The sequence below is a fragment of the Rhamphochromis longiceps genome, linkage group LG19, assembly GCF_057381845.1.
Source record: "Rhamphochromis longiceps isolate RC_006_pf linkage group LG19, R_longiceps_female_GT1.1, whole genome shotgun sequence".
NCBI classification, from domain to species: Eukaryota; Metazoa; Chordata; class Actinopteri; order Cichliformes; family Cichlidae; genus Rhamphochromis; species Rhamphochromis longiceps.
Window position 1 is genome coordinate 7,620,391 of NC_140575.1, and position 19,943 is coordinate 7,640,333.

The 19,943-nt window shown below is 41.2% G+C and overlaps 1 protein-coding gene across 2 annotated transcripts in view; it reads right to left on the minus strand.

Moving 5' to 3' along the window:
• Positions 1 to 3,224: 3,224 nt before the first annotated feature.
• LOC146646108 (protein jagged-2-like) overlaps positions 3,225 to 19,943 on the minus strand; it is a 51,759-nt gene continuing 35,040 nt past the window's right edge. The window contains exons 10-26 of one of the 2 annotated variants that reach the window (XM_085392475.1): positions 19,627 to 19,740; positions 18,323 to 18,369; positions 17,594 to 17,767; positions 17,344 to 17,494; positions 17,068 to 17,232; positions 16,663 to 16,776; positions 16,024 to 16,137; positions 15,820 to 15,933; positions 15,603 to 15,719; positions 15,360 to 15,387; positions 14,477 to 14,562; positions 13,761 to 13,874; positions 13,003 to 13,118; positions 12,636 to 12,896; positions 12,007 to 12,138; positions 6,856 to 7,015; positions 3,225 to 6,522 (exon numbers count right to left, since the gene is read on the minus strand). In XM_085392475.1, coding sequence (XP_085248601.1) covers positions 6,017 to 6,522; positions 6,856 to 7,015; positions 12,007 to 12,138; positions 12,636 to 12,896; positions 13,003 to 13,118; positions 13,761 to 13,874; positions 14,477 to 14,562; positions 15,360 to 15,387; positions 15,603 to 15,719; positions 15,820 to 15,933; positions 16,024 to 16,137; positions 16,663 to 16,776; positions 17,068 to 17,232; positions 17,344 to 17,494; positions 17,594 to 17,767; positions 18,323 to 18,369; positions 19,627 to 19,740 — 2,513 coding nt within the window. In that variant the 3' untranslated portion in view covers positions 3,225 to 6,016. The remainder of the gene's footprint in view (positions 6,523 to 6,855; positions 7,016 to 12,006; positions 12,139 to 12,635; positions 12,897 to 13,002; positions 13,119 to 13,760; positions 13,875 to 14,476; positions 14,563 to 15,359; positions 15,388 to 15,602; positions 15,720 to 15,819; positions 15,934 to 16,023; positions 16,138 to 16,662; positions 16,777 to 17,067; positions 17,233 to 17,343; positions 17,495 to 17,593; positions 17,768 to 18,322; positions 18,370 to 19,626; positions 19,741 to 19,943) is intronic. The other variant, XM_085392476.1, reaches the window with a different exon arrangement.

A 19,943-nucleotide genomic window follows, 5' to 3' on the forward strand; every position in this document is an offset into this window, starting at 1 on the left:
GTCCAGCCTACTGTACCCAGTCTTGGATTGTATGTAAGCAATTTGTGTTTCCCTTAAAGAAAATTATTATTTTGACTAAAACAATATAATTTCTTTTTTATTTTGTCAAAAACTGATGGAAAGCAACTTTGGATCTTTGATTTTCTTAATACCTAAATGTCTGCCTGCCTGTTGGGCTTTGTCTTATTGTAAAATTTGTTATTGCACAAAAGGAAGCTTGTGGATTTTGACATATTTGGAATGCTGTACAGTGTAGCGAGGAATGCTCAGACCTCTACATTGGAGAGACCAAACAGCCACTTCATAAACGCATGGCACAACATAGAAGAGCCACCTCGGCAGGACAAGACTCAGCGGTTCATCTGCATCTAAAGGACAAAGGTCACTCCTTTGAGGATGCCAATGTTCACATTTTGGACAGAGAAGACAGATGGTTTGAAAGAGGAGGGAAAGAGGCCATCTATTTCTCTCACCCCAACCGGCCGCAGCAGATGTCCGCCCCTCCCTGAGCCTGGTTCTGCCGGAGGTTTCTTCCTGTTAAAAGGGAGTTTTTCCTTCCCACTGTCGCCAAAGTGCTTGCTCATAGGGGGTCATATGATTGTTGGCCTTTTCTCTGTATCTACCGTACAATATAAAGCGCCTTGAGGTGACTTTTGTTGTGATTTGGCGCTATATAAATAAAATTGAATTGAACTGAATTGAATTGAATTGAATTGAATCTATGCCCACTGTGAGCGACCATATTTGAACAGAGGCGGTGGCTTACGACACCAACTGTCTGCCATCTACAATCCAGTTCTGAGATCCCTTCCCTTCCTTAATACTCACTCACATCCTGGGCCATCTGACCTCAGGAAATCTCATGATAGGGTGGGGCTAGGTTTCACAATGAGCTGACCTACACCCGTTTTCACACCTTGGCTCGTGTGATTAGGTAGAGGATCATTAGGGGTCCATTGTCCCTTTTGGGGGGACCCTCTCATAGGGCTTAAATCTGGGACTCTCCACCGTTTGACCCTAGAACTGAAGAAGCTTCTCGGATGAGAGGTGAAAACAACTTAAAGAAGTCCAGATGCTTTTCTTTCCAAGCTCCTTAGACGACATATTTGGAGCTGTTCATGTTTTCCCTCTTAACTTTTTGCCTCCATATGTGCTTAAAAAGCTGAGCTAAAAACAAAACACATCACAAGTAGATGTTCTTGACTTCCTTGTAGACAGTTATTTGGCTCTTTTCACCCCTGGAGGGACATAAGGCACTTCCACTTGTATCTTTTCTGAGATCATTTGAGATCCATGAGGAATCCATTGTGGAAGGTGTTGATATTGTTCATTAGGAAGGACATTGCTGTTATAAAGTGAGTTCTTAAGCTTTATTGCTCTGACTTTCTAGATGGGCTGGAGTTACAAATGCTCCGCGTGGCTTCCCAAGCCTTGGACTTTATCACCAGATGGAATTTGCTGATGCCATTAAATTACTGATTCCCAACATGGACAATGTGATTTTAACAGGCCTCTTAGGTCAAGTTTGTCTGAGGATTATGTGATTTTACTGGCAGCTCCTGTAAATGGTAAATGGCCTGTATTTGTATAGCGCTTTTACTACCGTAGTAGGCGTAGTCCCGCCTAGGGATCCCAAAGCGCTTTACACACCCAGTCATCCACCCCTTCACACACACACATTCACACACTGGTGGAGGCAAGCTACAGTTGTAGCCACAGTTGCCCTGGGGCAGACTGACAGAGGGTCGCGCCATAGGCCCTTCTGGCCAACACCAGTAGGCGGTAGGTGAAGTGTCAAGGACACAACAACGGAGACTGTCCGGCCCGGGGCTCGAACCGGCAACCTTCCGATTACAAGGCGGTGCTCTGATACAAGCAGTTTAATTCTGTTTACATGCTACATTGTGGGACGACACCAGTTGCTAATGCTATCGCTTGTTCCTGCTGTTTGTACTGTGCCGTTATTTTTCATTCTCCCATTGTGCTCCACTCCAAGCAGGTCAGCAAATGTGCACTGAACGTGCATGTGACCTGAAAGCTATGCCATCCAGGATTCCAGACACATTTCCCATTCTTCCCAAAACAACTGATGGGTTAATGAACACAGCATAGCACATAACGTCCCACCAAGCATTAAGGATATCCAACACAGCTGCTGGAAGGCTTTCATGCAGAGCGGGCTACTGTTAATCATTTCCCACCATGTCATTAAAGGGGCAGATGTAGTCATGCAAAGGACTTCTCTTATTGGCTTGGCGCTAAATGAAGTGGGAGCGGGATGCTGGGCAATTGTCTCCATGGCTAAAGAAATGTTTTGGGTGTCAAGCTACATACAAAAATAAGATAGGATAGAAAATATTGCAGAAAAAATGTGTACTTTTTTCTTCTTCTTTTTTTAGAAATGTAGAAAGTAAAAAAGGTAAAACAACTCATATTGTGAACTCCTGCAATTTAAACCTATTTCGTAACCCTTTACAAATGAAACATAAGCAAATTCAGTTTATGGAACAAACTTCATTTAGGAGAGTTTAACCACACTCCCTGTAAACATTTTGCAAAGCTAATATTGACCCAATACAGCAGTTCTGTGTGACAGACTTTTAGTTTGAAAAGGAAGGAAGTGTCAGCTTGACACTCCTTGATTACAGCGCCTTTTCTCAAAACTAGTGAAAACTAGGTTAGCACCAAAAACATGCGGTAGGTTTAAATTTAGGTCTGCAAATAAAAAACTGCAAACTGTAAAACACAATTGCTGAATGAAAATTGAAGTTCCAGTGACAATTTGAGTCAAGGAGGGAAAGAAGTTCTAGAATGGAAAGTGACATTCTAAAATAAAAAAATGTAGAAGTTCTAATTTGGAAAAAAGGTTAAAAAAAAAAGTAATTGTGTGGGATTTAAAATCGAATGAATATAACTTTACTGGAAAGTGACGCTCGAGAATTGAGGTTGGAGTTTTTAAGTAGGAAGTAAAATTCTAGAATACAAATGTAAAATGTTCCCTTTCAAAGTGCTGATTTGAACTAAATGGAACTTGGAATTTTACAATGAATACATAGAAACACTTTACAACTTTAGGATGAATTCAAATGTCTAGAATGAACAAGTTACAGAATGGAAGGTAAATGAAAGCTTCAAGAGTACCTTAGTGAAAGGTCCAGTTATAAGGGCATTTGCAGTAGCCAATGACAGCTTTTTAACAAATGACAACACAAAACAGACTTTGGTATAAAATACTTTAATAAATAATAGTATTGTTCTAAGAACAAACAAAAAAATTCCACTAACAAACCAAGACTTTTACCAAATATTGTACAAAATAATTACAATGTTCTGCACATTCAGCCCTCCGTGTGGGGCTAACAGAAAGTAAAAATTTACTGAGAGAAAAATTATTTGGGTTTTCTATGAATGCATCTGCATTAACAAAAAATATTGAAAAAAAAATCATCATATTCATCTGCAAACAGTGACGATAACTGACCCCCAACCCCCTCCTGCAACTGCTGTGGAGGTAACACTAAACATTTCTCTTCCTGTGTGTTCTTAGTGCAGAAACAGACTGGACAACATCCACAACAGTCAAACAACATCAACAGTAATACAACTTGTTCCCTTCATTAGACCAGAGTAGATACACACAGGGAGAGGCGGTACATTAGGATACAGACACATCTATTGCAAGCAGGTTCCCATTCACACAACACACTGTCTGTGATGAGGTTTCAGTGTCTTGCTAAACAGCACTTCCCCTGGGTGGATGATTACCGTGGAGTTGTTTGAAGCTAACACCATGCTGCTCTGTGCAGCATCTCTGCTGTCAGCAGACTGTAGAACTATAAATTTGTAACTCACATACTAAGAGGCTCAAGTGAGACTGGCAGCGGGGCTTTTAAGTTGTTTGGACCCTGCGTCCTCTACATACTGAAAATAGAAATCAGATGCATCAGTGCTGATTAAAGATTCACCAAAGTTTTCCTTTTTGCCATTTGGTGTCCAATAATCTCGTAAGCAGCATGTGGCAGAGCACCTCAGAACCGTCAGTCAAAAACTTTCTTAACTTGAAATTATATTTCCATTCTGCCAGACATGAACAGAAACACATCATTTATAGCATACAGCGCTTCGCCTTTGCTTTTGACAAGACAAATATCAAAATTCTTCAATTTGCTTGCCTGCTGTGATGCCAAAATGATGATTGTCAAATGTCAGTACATGCATTTCTGTAGGGAGTATGACATTAATGAATTAAGAAGTGCTTTCGGGAACAGCTTTACTCGTTTTGAGTGATGATACTGAGGAAAACCTGAACAAAGAAACCTAGATCTGGATCTACTCGGATTGCTTCAAATGTAAAAGAACAATGTGGATTAGAAGGTAGAGATCAGCAGTTATGAGTGAGTCATTAAGTGATAAATGACAATGGTGTGTTACAGCAAGTCCAATGTGGAGAAAATGAAAGAAAATACATAATTTAGCAAAAATCCAACAGAAAACTGAGCAAATACATAAATTAGAACCTATCTGGATACAAAATGGCATAAAATCAAAATAACATCAGTCATATTAATATATTTTTTGGAGGACTGGCTTTATACTTAGCCCTGAACACTGTGATAATGAAATTCAGGGACCGAAGTTTAAAAAGATCAAATGGACCCCCCCCCCCAAAAAAGAAAATACACTACAAATTGAATTTGTAGAATTAAAAGTATCAAAAGTAATAAAAGGTGACTATTGCAAATGCTCATAAAATTTCACTCTGGAGGTCTCCAGTGAGATGAAAATGACTGTTAATGATGGAGTTCCTGTAGCTGTAGCACTGATGACCCAGCTGATCCTCACAGCCTGTTCCAATGGCTGGCAGGTCTGGGATCAGCTCTCTAACAAATAATTCTAAACATAAAGACAAACAATCAACACTTAATTTCTCTTTAAACAAGTTTTCATGACTCAGTGGGACCACGGGCACTGAAAAATCTGTCTAAAACCTGTCGTAGTGTCAACAGACACTGATAAACGGAATGACATAATTAAAAAAAGAAAGAAAGAAACAACCACAAAACAATCTTATTTTTTAGAATAACTATGATACAAAGCATCACTTAAGTTATTAAACTCAAATATACACAGCCATTTTTTATATTTACATATGTACAATGCAAAGAAGAAAACAGCATTTACTGCGATCGAGTTGTTGTTAGGACTTCTTTCCCTTTTTGTGTATTTAAAATCTGCGTACAGTCTACAAGAGGAAGGAAAGAAGTAAAAATAGGAGCTGAAGGCACTTTTCTACTAAAGCAATATGCTGAAAAATAATCATGCAGACTTGCAGGAAGTAGTGCCAATTATTTTCAAATGATATATAAACCTTTAAGATGTTTATGACTGTAAACAAACAAAAAAAAAAAAATCATGCCAGGCATTATACAGTGGTTACTTTGTGCCAACTTTCAAAGAACTTAAATATATATATAAAACTTGTTTTTAGTATTTTTTTTCTTTAAATAAAAACACATGATTTGAAGACAGTGTAGAAAAGGCCCACAGGTGTGGGCTAAGGCAGACAGGAAACAAATGCACCACGCCACGCAGTAGAAACGGCGTTAACAGCTGCCAGCCAATGACGTTCAGTTAAATCTCCAAAGTTTCAAAGAAACAAACGTGAGCGTTAGTTTTTTTCTAGTGAAGCAAAAAAAATAAAAAATAGAAAGAAATGTGTGTAAACAGAAAATCTAGAAATGTGAAAAGAAAATTCTTGATTTCAACAGTGTAACAATCCAGAAATCCCGAAGCCGTGATGTTTAATTTTCATGCCTCTTTTTTTTTATTTTTTTTTATAGTAACATCTGTGCTGCAGAAGAAGAATTTAAATAAGGCGAGGCAAATAAAAAATATAAAATTAAAGCATCTGTAATCTTCACTTTTGGTGCTTTTAAGAGTTGAAAAGTCAGTGACATTGAAGACATCGCAGTTTCTTCCTTTTACTCAGACGGTCCCTCCTCTTCCTGTGTGGGGTTCACACGTAGTGATCTTTAATGTCCTCGCTGAGTTTGGCGGCATTCAGGTTTTTACACCGGTTGTCTTTGGGGCTGTACGCTGTCCGGTGCGGCACCTTCAGCGGACCGCTGCGCGTTGTACAAATCATCCCTCCCTTACCCATCATTCCCCTGTCCTGTGTTATGGTGCACTTCTGAGGCGGACACTTGTCTCCCATGCCCAACGCCCTTTCCTCGTCTTCCGCCTGATCCCCCTCGTGCTCCCCGTCCTCCTCACCCTCGGCCCCATCGCACGTCCTGTCAGAGGGGCCCATCAGTTTCTTGCATTCATACTGAACGTCTTTGTCGCGGTTATCCTTGAGAGCGTTGCTTCGCAGCGGCTCCAGCTGGTTGTTGACTGTTGTCTCCTCAGATCGGGCCGCTCTCTCGCGCTCTTTCTTCCTCTTGCGGGTCCACCAAACGCAAACAACGATGCAGAAGATCCAGAGAACGCTGAAGACCACACACAAAACTGGGACCAGGTAACCTGAAGAGGAAGGTTTAATGGGATATTAGGAGATCATTGCATTTAAAGATGTTACAAAGATATATCATACCATCGGCAAAATTAAGAAAAAAGCATGTACCTATTGTTTTGTACAGAATATAATAACTAAATTTGACTAAATTTGGAACCGCTTCAGTTTTTTCTTGCAGATCAGAGGCCAGAGAGTGATTGTATAGAATTTTGTAACATCAGTGTGATTCGTGATTGAGCAACACAATTTTAAGTGATAAATTGAACAAAAATGCTAGTTGTAGCAAATATGACAAAAATACGGTAGACTAATTCTCACAGAGGAACCGATGTGTAACTCACCAACAGTAGGGCACTCCACCACCACCTTCACTTTGACCTCAACCACTGCCAGAATGATGGTGCTGTTCTGGCGTTTGGACAGCGCAGTGGTGATAGCGCTGGCCACCTTCTGGATCTGTCCACAGTCGCCGTCTTTCGATCCTCCATCCTGCTCAAAAGACTACAAAGAGGAAGAACAGGAACAATAAGATTTATTTCTCTTTTTAATTCAAAATAACTTGTTTCGCCGTTTAGATTTGAATATGTGGTGGGTATAGCTCAGAGAAAGTTTAGTGTTTTCATAGCTGATTGCAGGAATTAATGGTTTCATTCAATTATGGTCCTGGAAGACACTTGCTTTTGTATAATCCTGGATTACATGAGAACATCTCATTGCATTTATTTTTGGTTAAAATCACATCATTTCTGTGCCTCTTCTGAAAGGTTCATCGTGTCACGTTTAGTTTTCTACTGCCAGAAAGTCTGATTCTCACAAACCAAACCCAGAAGATAAGCAAAACCAGAACCATCGTGACAAGAATAACAGAGAGAGTTCCAATCAAATCATGATCCCTGCACACACTAAAATATGTAATGCACATCTTAAACATCTGACAGTTGCTTTTCATTACAGGGGACACAAATACTCCCTCAAACCTTTCAGTGCTCTTTGAATAGAGCTTTTCAGCGATGTAAAGAAAAGCTGATTTGTAGGTAAAAGGAAAAAAATTTGCAAAACACAGATTCCCTCAGTGCAGCGGAGAAAGAAAAGAAGTCCCATTCGCCAAATGGTCAAAGTCTCGCTCGAGGCCATGTAAGAAGACAAAAAAGAAGAAGAAGAAAAAACACATTCATCCGTCAGAATAAAAGAGATTCTCCTCCCAACATCTGGCAGGCTGTGAACCCACGCTGGGGGTGGAGTTAATTGCCTAATAAGGTGCTGATGGTGAGAACAGAGAGGTGGAGTTGGGGATGCAGGGCTGTTGTTGGGGGATTAGCTGTGTGCTGTGTAGTTCAATTAGGACAAACAATAGAAAAGAGGCCAGCTGTGCTCCCTGCTCGCCTGGGGACAAACACTCCTTTTTTCTTCTCCTGAGGAAATCAGCAGCTCATTCACACACCCAACTTCCAGACTGACTGACAGATCACATTGCAGAGATACTGAGCTCAGTGCACAACGTGCATGCTGTAGACTGCAAGGAGATCTTTTGGGGTTCATCATTTTCTCTATATATTGTTTACTGTGTGTGGAGGTCCGAGTTTGCTTAATAACACCCAAATACTCTTGAAGGATTTATTTATTTATTTATTTTTACCATATTTTGTTCCAGTTTGGAGAGGAAATGTATCTAACACACTTGACAGCAACATGTGCTCAATTCTAGAACAATCACTGTTCTAGTGTTTAAGTTCCTCTTGTGCCAGAAAGCGGCTATCCTGAAGCAGGAGCTAAAACATCCCAACGCTGGAGTTCTAAGAACTTAGTTGTAATTTTGGGCATGTAGACAGGACTCCCTCCAAGAGCTGTAAGAAGAATCAGTCCACATCCTCTTACACTATTTCTACCTAGCGGGAAAGGTAATCCTCAGCAAAAAAAAGCTCAAACAGAAGGAAATAATTAATTTTTTTTGCAATTATTTGGGACTATCTTGAGCAGCGGATGAAAACACATTTAGTGTTTAGTTCATTAGTGTTGGTTTGTGTTTGTCCAACCCCAACTGGTCACGACAGACGGCTGCCCCCTCTGGAGTCCGGTTCTGCTAAAGGTTTCTTCTTGTTAAAAGGGAGCTTTTCCTTCCTACTGTCACCAAGTGCTCGCTCAAAGGGGGTTGTTTGATTGTTGCAGTTTTCTCTGGGGTTATTTAGGGTCTTTACCTTACAATACAAAGTGCCTTGTTGTTATATAAATATATGTATACCACATATATATATATATATATATATATATATATATTAGGGGTGCAACGATATTCGTATCGATATTGAACCGTTCGATACAGTGCTTTCGGTTCGGTACGCATATGTATCGAACAATACAACATTTGTAATTTATTTTATCAATTTTCCTTCTGACGATGCTGTCTGTGTTGAGCGCTCAGTGAATCTGTGTTCGACTACTCCGCCTAGGCTGCACTGTCGAGCGCAGATCCACTGAGCGCTCCACACAGACAGCATAGTCAGAAGGAAGAGCACAGGGCAAGCTAGCGAGACAGAAGTTAAGCTCTCAGCAACATGGACCTCCCCCACTCTCATTCAGATCTGGCGTTTGGAATTATTTTGGTTTTCATGTGACGTATGACCCTGAAGGTAAGCGAGTCATGGACTAAAGTAAAACAGTATGTTGGATGTGCCATGCAATGCTCAATTACATTGGTGTGAACTAGTGTGTTAGCGCAGTTAGCTCGTTAACGTGTTGGCCGTCTAGCCCCATGCACGGAGCGATCGGCGGTAGCTCGTTAACGGAGATTTGCCGTGTTGTGGCGCTAACGTCATTTCAACGAGATTAACCCGAAAGCACTAGTGGGAACACAATGAATATGACTGCACATTTACACCGACATCATCCTAGTGCAAAGACAAAAACAACAAGCATGCTACTAACTTTAGCCGAGTCATTTAGACAGCTGTTAGCACATGATTCTCCTTATGCTGCTGAGAATATAGCCCAGAAGAAGCGGATAGTATAGCTTTTATTTTGGAAAGAGACATTTCTCTGTAATAAACTCTCTTTTCCAAAGATGAGTGATTCCTCAATCAGATACAGGGCTTGCAATATCGCTAGCCCGACGTCCCGGAGCTAGCGATTTTTTCAGTCGGGCTACCAAAATCTATCTCTTCCCTGCCCGTCGGGCTATTGTAGGAAAAATATATGTCAATGCTTTTGCATTCTTTCAGAAATGTAGCTGGGTAATTATGTCATTGGCATCGGTGAGCCACTGTCAATATGTGACATATTGAAGTCGCGTTTGAATTTGCGCTTGTTTTTTTGCTTTCACTTTGCAATCGTGCGAACTGTGTATAGAGAGCGACAGCACTGATTGGTGAGTGACGATCATTTGCGCACCAATTCCTCTGACATCGTCTTATTAATCGTTAGCTTACTATGCAAACATGACAAGTGAAATCTCCTGCAGCAAGCTTAAACATGTGAGAGGTTGATCGCGCAGAGAATCGCTGAGCTTATGTGAGTGCGTGTGTAAAAGCAGCAGGAGAAGTTATGACAAATCAGACTATAAGGCAAAAAGAAAGTGCAGCTTTATGGTTTCATGGACAAAAGAATTTCTGTGGCTGCAATATGATGAGCTAAATAACCAGGGCTGCACATAAGTGGTCCGCAGGTGCGCATTCGCTGTCAAAATAAAAAACACGCACAAGGGTTAGGGTTAAATTTAAAAACTGTACTTTTGAGTTAAAATATATATTTATAATTTTAATAAATGACAAATTAAAAAGGCATGAACATTTTTTTTGTATCGAAAAAATATCGAATGCATGGCTACAAAGACAGAGGAAATTCCACCAGCGCCTCCAAAAAGCCAACAGCATCGAGCCAAACGTTTGCGATGCTATCAGCAGACAGAGCGCTGACTGGTAGAAACGCTGGCTTGGACAGTAATGGGAACAACAGTGGAATTCCCCATGAAGAGAAAGAAGCACAAAAAATTGTTAAAATTAAAAACAGTTTCCAACACTCCACTACAAAAGATTTCTTATGTATGATGACTGTTTTTTCCATGCCAAGCGCTAAAGCAAAGGACCAACACAGCATGAACATAAACAAGTGTTTCCCACCTTACTAGTTTTTCCATATCTGTATATAAATTCAACACCGCCACACCTACAACAAGCGGACATCAGTCTGCAAAGGTCTGTGCAGCACCCATGGACAACTCTGTGATGAGCATGCCTGATGAAACAAATCGAAGTAAACACTTTCAAATATTTGGCCACAACTTCTTGAACATCCCTCAGTTTTCCTTAAAAAACATTTGAAGAGGCCACAACATGTTCGAGGGGACACAAACCAAGACAAACCACTCGTCCCCACATGCATTCTGAAACACAGGCATCGCACTTCTTTCTCCGCTCAGGTTAAAGCCTGCGCTCAGATCATAAAGATTTCACTCGCACGTGAAACTGAGCGGTGACATATCACTGCAACACAAGTCCGCAACAAGTGGGAGTGGAGCTTTTTATTTTTTTTCCTCCTTCTTTTTATGAAAGCCTTGTTGAGGAGTTTGGGTGGATGTCAGGCTCACCACTCCTTTTCCTGTATCTGTCGCTCAAAACAGGCCTGCAAACATCAGAGGAACAAAAACTAATCCCCTCCATTAAGAGCTTAGATGTGACTGATTCCCTCAAGTCTGGGTGGCCGAGAGTGAGAAATACAGAAACTAAAACAAAGAGGGGGGAAATTATAAAGGAGGGCAAATAAAAGCAAGCAAGGGAGACAGATGGGATCAGACAGATTGTGCAGATATTAAAGGAGAAGATAAAGAAGACAGGGAAGGAAAAGATGCAGAGGAAGAAGAAGAAATATGCAGAAGGAGAGCAAGATCGGCAAGTTCCCAAAAGTAAAGCTAAATTTTAACCAGATGTTGTTAAAAGCATCAAATACTTCTTTCTTTCCTCTCTCTGTTTTCTAAAACAAGGACGAAATAAACCAAAAATAGAAAAAAGATCTGATTTTATTGTCCTCTACTGGAAACAATTTGCAGTGGGGGGTTATGTGCGATTCAATAAAGTGGAAGAAGAAAAAAAGGGACAAGTGAGGAGGAAAGACTGGGAGTTCGTGTAAGCAGGATCAAAGATCAGAGAGGCATCTCCACAGAATCATGGTAGTGGGTGGATGCAGTAGCCATAATGGGGGATGAATTATTTGCATAAAGATACATATTTCAAACTGAAGAAGCTTCTCGGATGAGCGGTGAAACATCTTCAAGCAACTTAAAGAAGTCGCTTTTCTTTCCAAGCTCCTTAGACTATGATGACCTGTATGACTGAGAACCTTCACAGACTTTCTAAACGTTTCTTTCTTCCTTTTCCTGTCTTGGAATCATCCTAAAACTTCTCACCAATGCTCTTTGCTTTTTCAAATATAAAGGCACAAGTCAGTCTTACATTGTGGGACAAGTGCACACAAGTGCATGTGTGTGTGTGTGTAATAATTACCAAAGCGACTTCCACGGCATCACTGGTGGAGTAGGACTGGTCACAGAGGATGAGCAATGCCCGCTCTTCAGCAAGCGTCCGAGTCACGGGGAGATACCTCAGCTCCGAGCAGATGTTCTCCACTGTGGTTCCCTGCGGCACACGGACAACACGGGTGAACAAATTCCTCTCATTCCTTTTAAGTCTTTCTTACATGGATTCAATCCGAAAGCATCCCCCAGCAGGGGGAAAACCTTGCCTCATCAGCACTTTGTCAGAGGAGCAGATTTGTTCCCATTCAGACATGCCCGACAGGCATGACCCAGACAGCCAGACAAACTTTTCCCCTCCCCCTGCTAAGACTCAAAGTTTTTTGGTCAGTACAGAGCTGATCCAGCACCTGTCCCTTTGTAAAAGTGTCCTCTATATTAAAAGCCATGTGTTAATATTAATAAAGTCTTGAAATGTATGGAGAATACATTAAGAATCACGTTTATGTGAACTGTGCCTGCAATGTAAAACCACAGATTTTTGTTCAGTGCCACTAAAGCATAAGACATAAAAGGCTTTTGTAACTGGACCCACAGACCAAGCTTAAAAAAATTCAGAAGACAACGATTCAAGTTCCTACTTCTGTATGATTTACTCACCTGTGGCACTTTGTCCTTTTTAAAGATGAGTGTGATGTGAGCACAGTTGTTATCCAGATAGCCGCTGTTAGGTTCACACTGGGTGTGCAGAGGTGTGGGGGGGTCTGGCGTTGAGCACACCCCCCACTGATGACAGGGTGGCGAGAAGCAGGTGAGGAACTGGTGCTCCACACACTCGTGACCTCCGGGGCAGGACGGAAGGTTTGCTTCGGGAGGCGGAAGAGCCTTCGGGAGGATGCAGAGCTTACGGCCACATCTCACCTAGAGGAATTCAGCGTTCAGAGAGAGGGTCCACACCAAACGCTCAGTTAGCTAATACCGAGCTAGCTTAGCTTTAGCAATTACGATTCATTCTCGTATTCCTAACCTTGGAACAATGAACATTCCCGTTGACACACTGGCATGTGTTACATTCCTCCTCCCAGCGGCTGCCGTGAGGAAACTGTAGGTCAGTGTGACGGCATGGCTTCCCAAGTCCGATGACTGGAAAGAAGAAAGAATTAAAGCAACAATTGAAGTTGTCAAATGTAATCTTAAATGTAAGTTATAATCCTATAAAACTGCTGGAGTTCACTGTAGTCACATGAAAGCCATAGAGCTGCCCTAGGTAGACATATTATTCTCTCTCCTTTTCTTCTGTCATATACAGCACCTACTATCAGAGTAGTGAATGCTTACATTAAAAATGGTGGAAGTTCAAAATAATGATGTCAGTGTATGCCGATGTAGTCCTGTAAGCCAAAAGCTCACTCCATTTCAGATACTTTTTCTATTTTTAGCTCTGCTTGATGTCATAGACAGAGGATATTGCAAATATGGTTGTCTTAGCCCCTCCTGCTTTTAAGACCTTGTGTTTACTGGGGACAGCCAATCAGAAGACAGGGAGCTTAAATAGAGGGCCAAGGGATCTACGTATAGGCTTCAGACCCAAAGGGCACACAAAGGGTGCTAAATAAAGACAAACGTTTGTGAAAAATGAACAAACAGCTACTCTGATAAAAGGTCCAAGCAAAGAAATATTGGAAACGAGCATAATAGGTCTTCTTTAATAAAATGATTCAAATCTGGTTTACGTCTAAACCATCATCTTATGAACCTCTATAAACAGCTATTTATTGTACTTACAGTCTTGGCAGCGAGGTCCAGCATGTCCTGGAGGACAGAGACAGCGGTAGCCATTGATCTCATCCATGCAGGTCGAACCTTCAGCACAAGGAGACGACTGACACTCATCGATGTCTGAAAGAGAAAACCGCAGGCAGCGTGCAGAGAATTATTAAACTTCTAATGCCCACCATAGACCAGTCTAGACAAGTCCCGGTGACTCACTGTAACAACTGTGAGTGCTTTATTTAAAAAGCAAGCATTGTAGGCATTGTTAGAAAAAACTTTTCAGATTATAGCGCATAGAAAGTTGAAAACTACAACCTAAAAACATTAAGAACTAAAAAATATTTTTAAGTACAGATATTTCTTTCAGTGTTGCATTTCTCTTTTGAGTGTTTCTCTACTTAAAAAAAAAAAAAAAAAAACGTCTCAAATACCGGTTTGGTTTTAAACTCTTTAAAAGAATAACGCTGAACGCTTTGGTTCAGCGGGGGCTTTTTCTGAAGAGCTCTCTCCCAGAAGGGCCACGGGAGAGCGCACAGACCTGTCTGACAAACTTCAGCTCTGACCTCGCTCGGTGCAGAGGGGAGAGGTTAAGACGGTCTTCCTGAAAGGCTTCCTAATCTGTCGCCCTGAAACAATCGGCTCACGCTCCCTCGCTGCGGCCTTTCACCCCTGAACCCCCGCCCATCTGACCCCAGCCTCATGCCCCCTTCCAGTTCCCAGGGACTCACTGATGCGGCAGTCCGGTCCAGCGAATCCTGGAGCGCACTCGCAGCGAAACCAGTTCACACCATCCACACAGATGCCACCGTTGTAGCTACAAAGGAGACAGGAGACAGATCCAAACAAGTCAATCAAAAGTGGATTTAACCTAGAAACAAATATTCAGTTTTTGATGTTAACAAAAGCTCTCTGAATTTTTTTTGTACTTGGTAAGTAAATAATCTAATTTGACCCATATAACCCCGCCCACACACACAAAAGAGATAAGAAAATGTAGGCATAGCTGGAAAATGGGTGAACGGGTAGATATGTGTAGCTTAGTAGTCCTGATTTATCCCACGCTCTGCTCTGTGGGTCTGCAGAGCCTCTCAGGCGCAGCAGGATGAAGCTGATCCCAGATCAATGTCCAGGCTTCATATGTAAATCTGCCCAGGCCACATACCGAGCCCCCCCAAACACCCCTCAACACCTTCACTCCTTACAATGTTTCCCAGGTCGAGGTCGGTGAATGGTCAGAGGGGTGACACTTCACACTCTCCTGCACTTCTCCCCCTCCTCATCCACCGCCTTCTCCAAAAAACCAAAACCACCACTAATCCACCTGTCAGTCATTGAAGGGGAGGGCAAGGGGGAGGGAAGGCTTTTGTCCAGGGTAGCCTCTCTGATGTAGAGAATCCCAAGATCTCAACAGTTTGTGTACTCCTCATTTTTTCAATAAATTGCAAAAAACAAAAAAATTATAAAATGTGTTGTTTTGTGTAGCCAACCAACCAACAACCTCAAACTCATTAACAAAAACACATCACATACAGATTTCCTTAGATACTGATATATTGTAGCACCAATACATTTTTAAAAATCATTAGAGGGCAAAATATTTCCATATCTTACCAGGGATGAGGATTGCAGTCATCAACATCTGCAAGAGGAAAGACATAATTAACTTTAAAACTTGAAACCTGTCATAATCCATAGGTGAGAATGAGTGAGTTGTATAAATGTATAAAAAGCATATGTAACTGATTTTATCCTGATGCTATAACAGTATATAGACATACGTTTTTTTAAACACACAGTATCTGCATGTATCCTGGTTAGTAAGAGAATGTAAGAAATACCCAAAACTTTGCATACTCTGTGAACATGTGGGTCCTTCCCAGCCGTCTTTGCATATACAAGTGTAGGCGTCTCCCCCTCCAACACATGTCCCTCCATTTTCGCAAGGACTTGAATCACAGGTGCTGTTCTTGGCTAAAAAAAACAAATAAAACACAGTAAAAAATTTTTTTTATAAATCATTAATGTAACTCTGTGTTTTTGCAGTGAAACAAAAGTGATGCTGGTGTCTCACCCATGTTGCAGGTGCTGCCACCCCAGCCTGAGTGACAGCTGCACAGGAAGGAGTCTCCGTGGTCATAACACGTTCCCCCGTTACTGCAGGTAGTGGAGTCGCACTGGCTCTCGCCTACACCGAGATGGCATGGGGAAAAGATTTTAAGCTTTTGACGCAATGCAAAGTGTCTATTTAATGAGTTGGCTCGCATGTTGAACTTACGTGAGTGGCAGGTCTTTCCTTTCCAGTTGTCTACACAGTTGCAGTAGAAGTCATTAAGCAGATCGACACATTGGCCTCCATTCTGACAGGGGTTCCTGCTGCACTCGTTTACGTCTGGAAAAGAGTCAGACAGCAACTCAGTGCACTCGTTTTAGCTACTGATTACCGTCCTAACGTAATCAGATAACGTGTGATAATAGTTTGGTTCAACTCTTCAGCAAAAACTCAAGCTTCTCTAGCCCCAGTCATAGTCTTGGCAGAGATTATAGTATTTTGCACTCAAAACTGTCAATGTTTATTTCACCAATAAATTACTTCTGTCTAAACCTAACCCTTTTCCTTTCAAATATAATATAGACTGTCATCTGCAAATGTGTGCACTGTCTGTAAGCACATAGCCACAAAATAGATTTTGAGTCTGTCAGCTGGCTTGATTGTTACATTTTACACCTGTATTTATCTCAAATTTTCTAGTCCTCTGCGAGATCCTCAAACTGCTCATCATTCCTCTTGTGTCTCCCATGGCTGTGACTCATAATCTGCATGACTCAGCCAGGCTCTCCTTTACAGCTTGTACTGTTGAGCTACACCAACACTGAGAAAAATCCACTCCTCTGCCACACACCTACACACACTCACCAACATCACAGAGGCTGCCCTCCCAGCCGTCTGGGCAGAAACACTTAAAGGAGTTGATCTCATCGATGCAAGTGCCTCCGTTCTTGCACGGAGATGATGCACAGTCATTAATGTCTGCAGGCAAAGAGAGAAGAGTTCTTTTAATACCCTGTTAATTTTCAAGAAAAGATCAAAACTGTTGATTTTTGTCTTTTACATTTTGTTTATTGAGATTCTTTCTTCCTTCTGCTGTAGACCAAACTAAGTAGACCAAACTAAGACAGACATGATTGCTGAAGTGAGAGTTTGAATTACCGTAAGAATTATGTGGTTCCCAGTGATGGTAACTGATGATAAATATAGTCAGTGTGTGTGTGTGTGTGTGTGTGTGTGTGTGTGTGGGTGGGTCAGCTAATAATGACTCACTCTCATGGCAGTAGGTGCCAGTGAATCCCGGATCACAGGAGCAGCTGAAGTTCCCAGCCGGCAGGCTGATGCAGCGGCCACGCGGTCCACACACATTGGATGAGATGTTCCACACCCTCTTTTTAGTGTCGTTAGTTGTGACGGCAACAGTGCAACTATCAATCACTTGGGGTAACGAAATGAAAAAGAGATGATCAGCAAGGGGAGCACTTTGGAATTATTTGTCACAATTTTCTGATGAGTACATTTTTTAAAAATGTGAAGATGCTGGGTTACCTTCACATTGGTTGGTCTTGCAGTGGTCCTTGAGCTCTGAACAGGTTTTGCCCTCATAGTCATCCGGACAGCTGCAGTAGAAATCACCGGTCAGGCTGTGGCACTGAGCCTTGTTCTGACACGGGTTTGGGCTACAGGGGTTGTTCTGCAACTTCAGGAAGAAAAACAGAAAATGCATTTGTGAAACGAAACTACAGCAAAAACATCAAACTGTCTTCTGCATATTATATAAGTTGGATTTAGTCCTTACCTCACACGTTGTTCCAGTGAAGCCCTGTGGGCATTCACACATGAAGCCGTGCAGCAGGGTGTGGCAGCGCCCGCCGTTCTTACATGGACTGCTACTGCACCAGTTCCTCGGAACCTCGCAGTGCCGACCCCCAAAACCTGGCTGGCAGACACACTGGTAGCCTCTGGCCAACTCCTGGTATAAAGATAAGAAGTCATCAAAGTGTCTGCTGACACATTTTATTTATAGAGGATAATTAAACTGTCACTTTTGTCCAGATATGTTCAAGCTTTCACCATGACAACTGCTGTGACATTTGGAAAGGGTAAGTTGCACATCACAAATAGTGACTGATTTCAGGTTATAAGGAAAAAACTGTTTTTCACTAAGAAACAGCTCAACACCTTCTTTAGCTAATACATGCAAAACTAACCAGGAGGCTGATGCAGCTTACTTGACTTACTGGATCAATGCCATGCATTTTCTTTAATTCTTGATTTATCTGAAACAGGCTTCAAATCCAAACCCAAGTCCATATTTGAAGTTTTGTTTTTTATTTGTTTAACAAAACACAAAAACTCATTCAGTCATTGAATGTTGATAACCTTTCAAAGTCATAATAGCTTATTCTTTTATGTTGTGACAGGTACTTGGATGATTGACAAGAAGCATGTTACTTCTCCGTTGCTGTCATCACATCAAAAATAAAATCAATAAAGACCTCATTATGTTTGAACTAAAAAGTCTCACCTTGCAGGTCCCTCCATTCTGACACTGTCCGTGACAGCTGTTCACGTCTGTTGAATAATCAATCACAAGAAAAATGTCAGATCTGAAACCGACTTTGACAAAATGGGCAGAACAGTGTTGTAACGTGCAGCTGCTACAGGAAAGTGGTCGATGAAACCAAAGCAAAGTTTTCCATGCCTGGAAGAATTGCAGATTCAGAGGTGCAGATGAGCTGTGAGAATGTGCAACGGAATTTAACTTGCAGAGGGAAAAAAGCTAACCCTAAAGAGTTTAAGCAATTTAAGAAAAAAGTTTGATAGTTTGGGAAAACATTGTAGTTTTAGAAGAGTGAGCCAGTGTGTAGCAGGTACACAGCCATAAGGGAGGTATATAAGAGACAGAATACAGCTAAAGCCCAGCTTCCTTGGCCGACAAGCTTCTCTTCCACTGCCATCTGCAAATCTCTGGATTTCTCAGTAGACGTTTTTCTTTTTGTGCTTTCTAAGAAGATAAACTCTTCTTGACTTTTATGTGTACAATGTAAAATATACTATATACATATGAATTATTAAGGACTATACTGGACAGCAGCTCATTCTGTTGCTAGCACACCTGTGTCACCAAAGCATAAGGAAATTCTAGTCAAAATGTTTTGGTCACATAATATGAACATGTACTTTCTACTGTTGGAAGATTTTAAGGTGAAGTTTTGATTGTTTTGCCAATATTTTTTAAATTTACCACTGAGCTTAGAGATTGGACTGTTTCCAAAATTAAAGGTCAAAGATAAATTTATTCTTTAATATATCTTTAATAAACGTGATTAATTAAATCAATTTGCCAAAGAAAAAAATTTGGTGGCAATAAAATTGCTGAAAATATGCAAAAACAGGTTAAAACTCACATGCTTTTAAGGCCCCGTGTGACTTTTTTGTGCAGATATTTTTTTCTTTATTTCGGGAAAAGAAAAAAAACTGCAGTAAATACTATGTTCAGATATTAAAAGATGTTACCTATTATATTGGAATTTACTAGAATTTTGCTAGCAATTTTGATATCGATAGATATTAATAGCATATTGCTATGCTGTCAGTGCTTGTAGTAAGCATCTAGAAAGACCATTTTTCCTGAAAAATTGGTTATTATTTTTGAAATAGGAATTACATGATGTAGATTTTCATGAGAAACCATCTATCAGAACAAACACTGATTTACTGCTACAGTGGAAAAGAAGCTGGCTGGACAGAGGCCCCTGTTTCACCTCTGTTTTCTACAGGTAGCTGGAAAGAGGCTAAAGACTAATGATCTGCTGGACTGATACTAACTGATGTCACAGTTCTGGCCCACCCATCCATGAAAGCAGGCACAGTGATATCCACCAATCAAGTTTTTGCAAGCGTAAGCATTGAGGCACGGCTTCCCCGCGCACTCATTTACATCTGAAAAATGGAGATGAGAGACACAGAGAAAATGAATTAAAGCCAAGAACCTGCTCAGAAAGCCCGTCACCAAGCACAGCCTCCTGTCACACACAGCCCACTGAAATGAAGGCCAAAGATCGAAGGTCTTTCCCAAACTTCCCTTTTAGCGACAACTTATGTGAATTGTTTTTTTTTCTTTTTTCATTTCATTTACGGGCTTT